At 46.8% G+C, this 11,816-nt stretch overlaps 1 protein-coding gene across 2 annotated transcripts in view; it reads right to left on the bottom strand.

The window, feature by feature from the left end:
- FAT3 (FAT atypical cadherin 3) overlaps positions 1-11,816 on the bottom strand; it is a 508,513-nt gene that overhangs the window by 23,573 nt on the left and 473,124 nt on the right. For both annotated transcript variants that reach the window (XM_044919382.1, XM_021679088.1), the window contains exons 19-21: positions 10,464-10,598; positions 8,486-8,643; positions 737-1,205 (exon numbers count right to left, since the gene is read on the bottom strand). In XM_044919382.1, coding sequence (XP_044775317.1) covers positions 737-1,205; positions 8,486-8,643; positions 10,464-10,598 — 762 coding nt within the window. The remainder of the gene's footprint in view (positions 1-736; positions 1,206-8,485; positions 8,644-10,463; positions 10,599-11,816) is intronic.

Below are 11,816 nucleotides of genomic sequence, written 5' to 3'. Positions count from 1 at the left end.
TTCCTTCCTTCCTTCCTTCCTTCCTTCCTTCCTTCCTTCCTTCCTTCCTTCCTTCCTTCCTTTCTTCATGATATATGCTTGGGGAAAAGATTTATTGGCATAGAGCATCGTGCCCTCATTGACCATTCATCTGTCCTGAGATTTCATGTAAATTGCCCTCTCTTTATTCCTTACCCTCTACCCCTTTATAGAATTTTCACTAGATTTATTCTTAATGCGTACATTTTAAAAGCATGCTGCAAAGCATCTCCACTGTATTTCCATTCCTGGAGTGGTGGGTTCAACTCTCCCCTCCCTTTAGCTTCTAGTGAAGTTACATGATGTGTGACAAAGGATTGTGTGGGGAAGTCATGATTCAGACTGCCGCCAATTCTGCGGTGACACACAGGTGGCTCAAGAGGGCGGATACCTAAAAGGGGGTCCTATTCCTCCCCAGGCCTGGAAGGGTGTGGGGGGGGGACAGGGAAGGGGGCTGCTGTGACAGCATCTCTGGACTCCTGAGGTCACCGCCCTGCGCCGGTGGCTTGCTGCGAAAGGACTGGTGAAACTGGACACTCCTCAAGCTACCAGACCTTCCTAAAGGGGAGTAGGAAGCCCGGCAAGCATCTGGGGCGACTACGCCTCCCAGCAAGAGCACTCGAGTGGGTGAGGCTTGTAAAAGCCAGTCCCTCGCAGGTTGATCCAGCCCCTCCACCTCCCACCCCTGTCCGGCAGGTGCCCGGGCGGGTGCACTCACCCCCGGAGGGCAGGCCGGCGCAGCTGCCCCCGTGCTGACACGGGCTGCGCTTGCAGGCGTCGGGGTAGAGCACGCAGCCCAGCTTCAGCTCGGTCAGGCCCACCACCTCGGCGAAGCTGCTACGCTTGTTCTGCAGCGGGAGCTCGTTGTTGTTCAGCACCACCGAGTCCAGGCAGCCCTGGAAGCCGCTCAGCACCTGCGTGACCCGCGTGTCCGTTAGGCTGTGGATGTTATCCACCTGCACCAGCGCCCCGAAGTAGATGGTGCTCTCCGTGCTTAGCGTCTGGAAGTAGAGGGGTGCCCGGCGCCGCTCCACGTAGCTGTCGTCCAGGGACAGGCTCGTGAAATTGCGGTTGAGCTCCAGGAAGACAGAGTGCCAGCTCCCATCGTTGACGGCGCGGCCGGAAATGCCCAAGATCCCCGGGCCATTGCCACAGTCCAGCTGGAACCACAGCTTGCCGTCCACGATCTGTGTGGGGAACCAGCACCAGAGCGCTTTTCAGTATGCATGTGGCAACATACACCCGGACTCCCTGTTCCCACCCTGTGCATGGGAAGCCTCTAGGATGGAGGTTGCTTTTGAGCCAGTCCTAAGTCTGGGGTGGTTTGATCTCTCCCCATTATGTGCCCTGCAAATGCATGCCTGAAATGTCCCAAATCTTGTAATTAGTAACACCAGCACAGCTGTACAGATCCACAATTATATTTAAGAATGTTCCTATTCTTTGGATCTTCGCCCTTTGAAAGGTCACAGCAATATCTTGTTTAGGGGTCTGTTCATTCTCTGCACCCTTCTTCATTATTACTACCACAGGAATGATTTCTGTGAACTCAGTATTTATTTACAAATATTTATTGAACATCTACTATGTGCTAAGCAGTGTTCTAGGTGCTATGGAAACCACTGTGAGCAAAAACTTACTATCTCTGACCTCAGGGGTCTTATGTTTTGGCGGGGGGCGGGGGGTGGAGATGGCCATAAATCAGACAAGCACAGAAATACATACGTACCCCACAAGTAAGTCTGTGAGTGTGCTAAAAGGGAGAGAAAGAGGCCAGGTAGAAATAAAAGATCTTTTACTTCCAGCTTCATATATAGGTAAGGTTTTAAAACCCTTCTATATTAAACACTAGCATATTCCTAAAGTGGTTCTTTAGGACGGCTGCTCATCATTTAGGTTATGATCATCCCACAAAGTGCTCAGGGCTTGGCCATTTTCTTAGAATATAGTTATGTATCTTTAATGACATCTGGGATTTTCTGGGTAACTGTTCCCGCCTTGTAGATGCTCCCAGCCCCCCGTCTAGGGTCAGCTACAACAGAGACCTGTCTGCTTTGATTGCATTGAGCAGGGCATCTGAGGGGAGGGCATCCAAGTCCGTTCCGGGAGGCTAATGAACCGCAGGGGGACACTAAACTCAGAAAGTGTGTGCTGTTGGGTGAGTGGCTGGCCAGGATCTGTTGGCCAGGGACTGGTCCTCCACAGAGACCCAGGTTCAACTCTTGCTGAGGAGACAGGCTGGCCTTTGAATCCCCTGGGGTCCACCCTCCTCTGCATTTCTCAGAACGCAAGGTGGCTTGAGGATCCAGGGAATGATGCTGGACCCCGGTCCTGCCAACAAACCAATACTGGGCCATGAAAGGATTGGCAGCCAGAGACTGTGAAACAAAAGGTACTCTGCTGGCCTTTTTGTATGACTCAGCAAAGGGGTCTTGTGGGGGCCGGCATCTGAGTCATGCAAGGGCAGCAGGCCTTCATTTAGGATCTGCTGACATTGGTAGTCCCGTACCAGAACCTGGGAAGAGAACACAAACTTGTGGAGAGAGGGAAGGGGAAGGGAAGGGAAGGCAGACCTTCTAGAACTCTAAGAACGAAGGGAGTATACATGCCAAACGAATTCACAGAAACAGACAGACCCACTCTTTACAACATGCGTTTGCTTTAGGACAGCCTGATAGGGGTTTTTCACAGTATCACTCATTCTCATGAATGATGTATTTCTCTCCCTATGCTTCAGTATGTTCCACAGACAACTAATTCTTAGGGACTCTTGTTTCTGCCTCTGTGGATTCTCTAGCACCTTCTCTTCCTGCATATAAAGTTATGCCATGGGAGCATGTGTACATGGAAGGCAGGGGGCTGTGTGAACCAGGCAGAGCCCTGGGAACATACGAAAGAGGACTTTAACTCAGGCTTTGTTGTGTCCCACCCAGGCGACCTGGAGAGAACTGGCTGACCTCTCTGGGCTTGGGACCCCTTACATGGCGAGCAGAGATCATTGCTATGGCTCATTTTCCGAGGAGCCTCTGTCCACTGCAGAATGGTTAGCTACCTTGTACGCGGTACATACATACTCCACTCTGAAATGCAAGTGTATACATGTAAAGAGACAGGAGGCAGATATTTATGTTTTTTTCAGAGAGCTTTCTTATATGATCTATGCTACTGCCTTGGTCAATGTCTTGGTTCCACAAAATGGACTGAATGGATATTATAAATCATACCAGCAGACTTGTTCAGGAACAACTCCTGGGTAATATCCATATTTTTATTTCAGTGTAAGTAATAAAATGATCAAATGTGACTTTGGGGACTTCCTTCCTCCAGCGCAGTCCATCTGCTGTTATGCTCTGTGGCTACAAAGCGGTGTCCCCAGACTAGCAAGGAAGATCTGGCGGTGAGGGTGTGACTCATCGAAGGTTTTATAAAAGGATGTAGTCAATTAATAGATTCCTCAGTCCATTTCCCTCTCCAAGCCCACTCCCTACCTCTTGGGCTAATAACCAAGTTGCAAATTCATCTGGGAGAACCGATGTAGCTCTAATGTACTCAGGTACATCAAAGTTCCGTAACTAAGGGATATAAAATGATCCCACAGTAACAGTGAGTACAGTTCAGTTTGCTTTTCTGTTGAGAAAAGTAAGAGCAGCAACCTGCTGAATGAGTAGGAAGCCCGGTGCCTTTGGAAAACAAAAGTGATTTGTGCCCTCAAAATTCTAGGAGTTTGGAATGATGAGCCTTGTTTAGGTGACACACCAGAGTGCTGCTGTCAGAAGCAACTTTGCAAAAGTTAATCTTTTCCTATGTCACAAGCATATTATGCTGGGGAGAGAAGAGAACAGTTTCATGCCTAAGTCCGTTTACACTGGAAACTCATGTTCTGATCATATTTAGTTTTTCTCTGTCTCCAGAATAGGGTAGACCCAGTTTGAAAGGATCTCTCTTTTAAGAGGACAATGCTTTCTCAAGTCAGAGGCAAACTATTTTAATAGAAATTCTGCTGTGCATCAAACTGTAAAAAAAAAAAGAAAGAAAAAGTCTACAGCAATGATCTGAAATTATGTGCTGAGTTGGGGGAGGCAGGAAGGCAATTTGTTCAATGAAATGCATAATTCTGAGAGCAGGGCTCTAACATCACGAGGTATTTAAGTCCTCAGTTTTGTCTTAAATCAGTGATGGGCTTTAACCCGGATCTTGAGTGGCTTGGGGCTTGGAAGACAAGATATCAGAGCTGTAAGAAGTCATCTTGTAGGAAAGTAGGATTTTGAGTGAAAAAGTAGAAATGATGGCACAAAGTCTTACTGCTTCAGATCCTTGGTGTGTGGCTCTAGCAAATGCACCAATGCCCCAAAACTTGTAAGAGGGTTATGAACTATTCTGTGTAAAGGAACTTTTTGAAAACCTGTTTTCAAGGCTGCCGTCAATGGTTATCTGGCTCAAAAAATATGCCTTAAGGGCGCCTGGGTGGCTCAGTTGGTTAAGGGTCTGCCTTCGGCTCAGGTCACGATCCCAGGGTCCTGGGATCCAGTTCTGTGTCAGGCTCCCTGCTCAGTGGGGAGCCTGCTTCTCCCTCTCCCTCTGCCCCTACCCTCACTCGTGTTCTCTTGCTCTCTAAAATCTTAAAAAAGATACCTTATCATATGGTTTCACTCATATGTGGAACATAAGGAATAGTGCGGAGGACCACAGGGGAAGGGAAGGAAAACTGAATGGGAAGAAATCGGAGAGGGAGACAAACCATGAGAGACTCTGGACCCTGGGAAACAAACTGAGGGTTACAGAAGGGAGGGGGGTGGGGGGATGGGGTAACGGGGTGATGGGTATTAAGGAGGACACACGTGGTGATGAGCCTTGAGTGTTATATGCAACTAATGAATCGTTGAACACTACATCAAAAACTAATGATGTACTATATGCTGGCTAATTGAACATAAAAACAAAACAAAACAAAAAAAACACCTTATATAAATAAATAAATAAATGATCATCCCAGCCCTCTAAAACTCTTCTTTTGATAACACCTATAGTACTCCTGACCTGCTTGCCCTGGTCAGAGGGCCAGATCCACTACTGACTAGTTACGTTTGGGCAAACCCACCCATTCTCTCTGAACCTGTTTCCTCACAGGCAAAAAAGGATGCACTCCTATCTAGGCACAGGAGAGTATAAAAATACATGCATGTATTTTGTAAAGTACTTTGTAAACTCTTAGGTATCTTATTATTATCATCCTACAATTATTATCGGTTAACTCACTTCTCAGTGGTACTCTTACACAGATCCTTGAAACTCTGGAATCCTGTGGGGGCTTCCTTGTTGCTTTTCTATGTTGGAACGATCCGGCTACTCCAAGTGGGCTGTTTTATAAACCAAATGGGCTTTCCCTGACCATCTTCCTTTTATTCCTGGGGTTTTAAGTTAGCTGTGTCTCAGAATCATCGAAATGAAGCCATGTGTCATCTATAACTTCCCCACAACATGAAATAATGACATTTCTAGATTAACAAGCAAGGACTTCTTGTGCTTTCACCATAATATTGGACCCGAAAGACGGACAGAGGGAAAAAGTTATAAATCTCTTCTGGTGATCTGACAGGTTTCTTTTACAGGTTTGAGAAGAGCCAGAGAACCTATCCCACCATTTTTATTCTTGTTTTGGCTGCCTGAAAATTCAGAGTCATGGTTTGTGTTCAACTGATACAGCAACCCTTGGTCTAGATTTTTTAATGATGCTCTTCTTCCTATCCCCACTTAATTGGTTGGGTCTTAACCTTCTATTTTCATCTTACTGGTATTCTGATCTTACTGCATTTTGGTGTTTATGGTAAGCCTGGAATCTCTTCTGGAAGAAGACAGGGTGTCAGTGGTCAACAGAAGAATGAGCACCTTCACTGCTGCTAAGAAACAGTGGTGCTCCTTGTTCCTGAGCATTTGCAATCCTTGAGGTCCCAAGCAATTCTTCAACTGTCTTCAAGGGGTGCCCTTCACCCCTATTGATTTTCTCAATACTTTTTAGAGAACGTGCTCTAACTGGGAAAATCTAAACAACCAGGAGGTGCAACTTAAACAAAGCATTTCAGTCTAGTCGTTGAACCTGAGTACAAGGCACATACTGTACCTAAAGCCAATGAAAAATCTTGCACAAGGCTGGGAATGTTAAGCAAACAGATTCAAATCCCCTAAGTGGATATTCCTGGCGACTGTAGGAGAATATCCGCTATAGTTCCGTACAGCTGTGGCCTGCTTTAGGCAAACTCAACATATGAAAAGCAAACGTACCAAACAGACAGTCTGGGGGTGATTATTCACATCACAAAGGGATTAATGGAAGGGTTCCTTCAAATAGGGACCATCCACCGTTTATTAAAATTCCATTTACAGAGATTCGATTTACACAACTTTCAGAAACACGCTTGTTTCATGAAATACAATATACCTTAGGAGCCAGAGCCGCCTAAAAGGTTTAATTATTCTTCCTTCCCATCCCCAGGGACCTGCGCGTTTTAGACCTTTGCCAGGAAAGTGTCAAATGACAAGCTCCGGTTTTAGGATCTGGCCATTCAGGCCCAGTAGTTTTGTTCTCTCTCAGATTTAATGCTAAAGAAGAGATTTGCTAGTAGAAAGTGTTTGCCTCATAAGGAAGGTCTGCAAACCGGCAGTCCTGTTAGAGCTTGAAGGAGGAGAGGGAGGTCGGTGACATTTCAGCTGAGCCCCGGGAGCTGGCAGCTCGGAAGGGCCAGAGCCCTTCCCCAGAGAGTATACAAAACCCCACCTCTCAGGGCTATTTAGAAAGAAGCTACCCAAGGCAGGTGGCTTCAGGGGCCAGGAGGTTAGAAAGACAGGACTTAGGTCTTTGCCTGTGTCTTCTTCTACCACGAATATTTAATTTGAATTCGCTGTTTGCTAAAACTGGCTCCAGAGCTTCTCCTGTTTTCTTTCCCAGAGCTGAAATGATTCTCTGAGTTGAATGAGTGGGGGTAGCAGGCGAGTCCCCACGAAAGTTTTAAACCCCAACTGCCTGCTCGCTCCCTCTGGCCACCATGTGGTGCCTGGCAATTCCAGAAGCAGGTGAGTAAAAGTCTGTGTGATAGAAGCCACGGGCATTTAATGTCCTACATCCTTTTCTCCCTCCGGGATGAAAGCCTGGGGCACCTCATCAACTTGGATGTGACCTATCAAACAATCAAAGGACAGAAGCTCTAAAGGCCCACCATGATCCCCATTAAGCCCAGTGATGGAACCCTAGGAAGGAAAAAATTGCCAGTCATTTCCACTTGTATGGGCACTTCCTACGGGTCAGACTGCGTCTGCCTCTGAACGCACTTACAACGGGCTGGTACAGGAACCTTGCAGGAATGGGAGAACAGAATCACATTAAACATCTCCCTCTTTATCCTCCTGTGCTGGAAGGCTTCCTTGGGTCGACAGATGCCTGGAATGTGACTTTTGATGAAATGATGGTAGCAGCAAGACTGAGAGCCGGGGGAGAGCGTGAAGAACAGCAGAATGCAGCCAGAGAGACTGGAATGCAGGTCCAGGCCTGGGTGCTTGTGAGCTGGCCCACCCCGGGTAACGAACTTGACCTTTCTGAATCTCTGTTCTCTCCGTGATCAGATGGTGCTGATCGTATATAATAAATGTATCATATTAACTTTATAAGAAAAAACAAATGAGGTGCATAAAGCCTGTTAGTATTCGTGTTGTCGTTGGTTTCACGAAGGCGCCAGGAGCTCTGAGCCGCATACAAATGCTAGACTTGCTCTCCAGGAGATCCGGCTGCTTCGGAGCCTTTCTGAGGCTGGCAGTGATTGCACAAGTGGGCGACTAGGGGCCACGACAGGACATATGGAGTCCTCTCTACCCTAGATCTCCAACTTCCTCCCCGAGTAAGAACAGAAGTCACCTTCAGGGGTCAGTGGGGCTAGGCCCGCGTGGGAGAAGAGAACACAGCCAATCTTTTTAAAGGACCACCCCTGCCGTGGAATTCATTAGGAAGTGCATTCTAATGAACTGTTGCATGATTACAACTCCAAGGAGGGCAGCCCTTGAACCCACTCTAGAGAGAGATGTCCCAGTATCCGAAGAGCCCATTCTGAAGCGGAATGTATAAAAGGAAATGTGGCCACTCGTCTTTGCCCTCAAGCCAGTTTCCGGTCTTCTGAACTTAAAAGACAAAAAAGGCTTCAGGCCGGGGCGCCTGGGTGGCTCAGCCGTTAAGCGTCTGCCTTCGGCTCAGGTCAGGATCCCAGGGTCCTGGGATCGAGCCCCGCATCGGGCTCCCTGCTCGGCGGGAAGCCTGCTTCTCCCTCTCCCACTCCCCCTGCTTGTGTTCCCTCTCTCGCTGTGTCTCTCTCTGTCAAATAATTAAATAAAATCTTTAAAAAAAAAAAGGCTTCAGGCCCCAGTCTGAGAGCCAAAATATTAACATGAGAACTGACTGCAGGAAAAGATAACCCATTTTAATTACCTTCAGAATTATGCAAGGATTTGCTCTGGTGTACATTATAATCCCGTTGCTTTGCAGGGTTCGTAGACGCAGAGCTAGCCGGAAGTCCTCTTCTTTGCTATTTTCAGACAGGCGGTATTTGATGTAACTGTTTCCAGCAAAGCTGAGAGAAGTGTGCCCTGAAAAGACCATTAGGAGAAGACAGATATACTGGGAACATCCAGAAATGGTCAGGGACACATGACATCACCCAACAACCCACCAAGCCAGTTGATAAAAGACCGTGGGAAGTTAATGAAGGCATTGAGGAGAAGCCGCTTTTGATTAAAAACGGGTTCTCTCCACTTCAGGCCACACTCTAATTCCGAAGTGAAAGAAATATTAATTCATCAGATACCAAAAAATCTCAATGGTCTCATGCCAAGGGAAATTTGGTGAATTTTCTTAGAGTCTCAATGCCCACTTTCTAAAATGAGCACTGTTAACGGATACACCCTTCCTGCCCACCACCAGTCACTTAGACACTCAAACACTTGCCACTCCATGAAACAAAGGAGAAAGCCATTTGCAAAGAGTAGCCACCTTCCCCGAGTCTCTTAACGCCAAATAGCCAACTGATGTCATTTGCACTAATGTTGAAAGAAGTAAGTTCATGTCTTGCTCATGTGTTGTCGCAATTCTACTTTTTGACCATGAATTTCAAGGCTTGCCTTTCCAGCATCCACAGTCCTACCCACATCACCCCATTTTGAGTTCACCGTCTTTTGTACTGACTCCAACTTTATGTTCTAACGAGCAAAATGATGCTGAAAAGCTGTCTTGCTGGGGCAACAGGTGGCTAGTGTGAAAATACATCCAGTGGATGAAACTCATGGACAATCACAAGTTTTCTACATAGAAAAGAGAAGGGACATGGGCAGAAAGTGACATCTGAAGTCAGGAGACTTGTTGGCTTTGTTGTCACCCCTATAGACCCAGCTGCTGTGTGCACAGGGTGTGTGTAGGGGTAGGACCAGCCTAAGTATCTTTCAACTCTAAGCCCTAGATGACTGCAAAGGCAAGTATGCCAGGGATCTCTTCACTTCACGGGCAGCTGTTCTTAAAATCACCTATGAAAGAGCTTTGGCTTCCATGTTTGAGAACAGTGCTTCTCTTCACAGAGGCTGAATTTCTAGAACCCAATGCTTAGCAAAGTGCCTTGCATATAGCAGACCTCATTGTTTTGTGTTCTCCTCCTCATAAATTGCGGTTATAATCACCACTTCATAAATATTTCTTGGATTCCAAGAAGGGTATCAGTGTACCTGTATTTTAAATACATCCTTTACCAAAAAGAGAGGTCTGTTGGTACCAAAAATGAATACTCCTTCTAGAGTTTAGATGTGATAGGGAATATGTGAATCATATTCTGCAACTGAGGGAGATCAGAAACAGGATCATTTGGATCGAAATAACATAAGTGGGTTTCTTTCTCTTTTTTTTCCCTTTAGGACACAGAGGTGAGACATGCAGCACATATCCATCTCCGGCGGAGAGTCTGCTCGGTTGGTGCTTTAGGCTTGGGTTTACCCTATGGAAGTTCAACTGGACTGGCTCAGCTGTACCTTCTGGTGAGCTCTGTTTTGTGGCTCCGGGATGTGCCGCCCCCTGACCATCAAAGGCCATGCCACGGATACTCTTGACTCCTCTGCCTAACCAATGGCCTTCTATTTTCCATTTTACACTCTTAACATCCATGCGACACCACTGAAAACACATGTTGTGGTCTTCCTGTTATATAAGGAGTCCACGGTCATTATGGGTTTCCTGAGCACAGGCTGAAGCTGTAATGAATCCCAAGTACCTGTGAGGGCAGATGTTAGCTGTGGTCCATCCTGAAGGTAAATGTGGCATGCAGACAGAAATGCCTTTTGGAAGAGCTAGGGCACAGTCATTTACCCAAGGGCAAGTGCTTCAGGAATATGAATTTAGACCCACATAATTCCACCCCCCTCTGCACCTGAGCACTCTCCGAGCTTCCCTGGTGGACACTGGCAGAGGTAGGGTCTCCTGCTGGCTTCATAACCGACACACTGCATGTCCCCTGGACATGGCTTCTCCATGCAAGGATCGTTGGACCCTGGGCACAGTCCTCCTGTGACAAAAGGGAACACACATGATCAGTATGCAGAGAATCACCTTACATTCTAGGGGACGCTGGAATAGTTCCAGAGCTGGGCTCGACAGGCTCTGGGCTGAGAGACAAAAGGGCCACCCAGAAGCAGGAGCGCCCGAATGGGCTTTACCTGGTGTGAGTGCCCATCAAATGTTTCTGCATTGGCCAAAAGCCACCGGCAGCCTGAAGTAGGTTGGCTTCAAAGAATAAACGGAGCTCTTCCTTTTAGGTTCAGATATGCTAAGGTTGTAACTGGACGAATGTTAGCTGAAAAAAGATCACACTGCGCGGGCTCTGGTCGTATTTACTGGAGTAGGTTCTGCACACGGGTGCCTACGTGAATGCATTGCTGGAGTTTCCATTTGTCTTACACTCTTTTTCTTTCCTGCCCTGAAAAACTTCGGGGGTAGACTTCGGAAGATGTTAGCTGTTGTTTTCAGAGGGGAAAGAAAAAGACGTTTCTAAAGAAAAGTATGACTAATTCTAAGTCGTGCAAGCACAATTCCCATTGTTTCCTAATCCCTTCTGCTACCTGCTCGTGTATCGATTAGCTATAAAGCTGTCCTACCGCCTATCAAAAACAGTTGAACTATCGCTGGCAAAGGCAGGTTTTCTTGCTACCTGTTAGATGCTCGCAGCACAGTGAGATGAAAGGTTAATGCCTCGGAAAGAAAAATCCTGGAAAGCAGATTAACTGATTAAGGCAAAATTCAGGACCCAAGTGAGTCATTTCTGAACCGTGCTGAGGGCAAATGGGGGTCCACCCAAGGAAGTGCACGTTTCAGAAGTCCTGGATATTTCAAATGTGAGTAGGCCACTTTCCACATAGTGAGAGTTTAAGCGGTAAGGATGATAGGAAAGGAGACACAAATGAAAAATTGCCCACAAATGGGTTAGCGTGGGCCTAAAGGAGCACCTCCTCTGCGAACCAAGAATGTGCAGACATCAGCAGCTTCCTTCCTCAGGAGGATCTGACCCATTACCAAACTCTCGTCCATCCTAACTCTTTCCTCATCATTAAGCATATTGTCCCATTATACAGTCATCTCTTTGCCCAGGGGAAAGCAGACATTTAATGCTAACTACATGTAAACATTTAAAAACTGTAATCCTTGAGAAGAGCAATCTAAGTGGCCCCAGCACACTCAGAATTCATAAATCCTATTTTCCACCAGTTTAGAGCTCAGCCATGAAAGA

The sequence above is a fragment of the Neomonachus schauinslandi genome, chromosome 11 (genome assembly GCF_002201575.2).
Source record: "Neomonachus schauinslandi chromosome 11, ASM220157v2, whole genome shotgun sequence".
Taxonomy (NCBI): domain Eukaryota; kingdom Metazoa; phylum Chordata; class Mammalia; order Carnivora; family Phocidae; genus Neomonachus; species Neomonachus schauinslandi.
The sequence above is the reverse complement of the archived record's forward strand: the minus strand, read 5'-3'. Positions and strand labels throughout refer to the sequence as shown.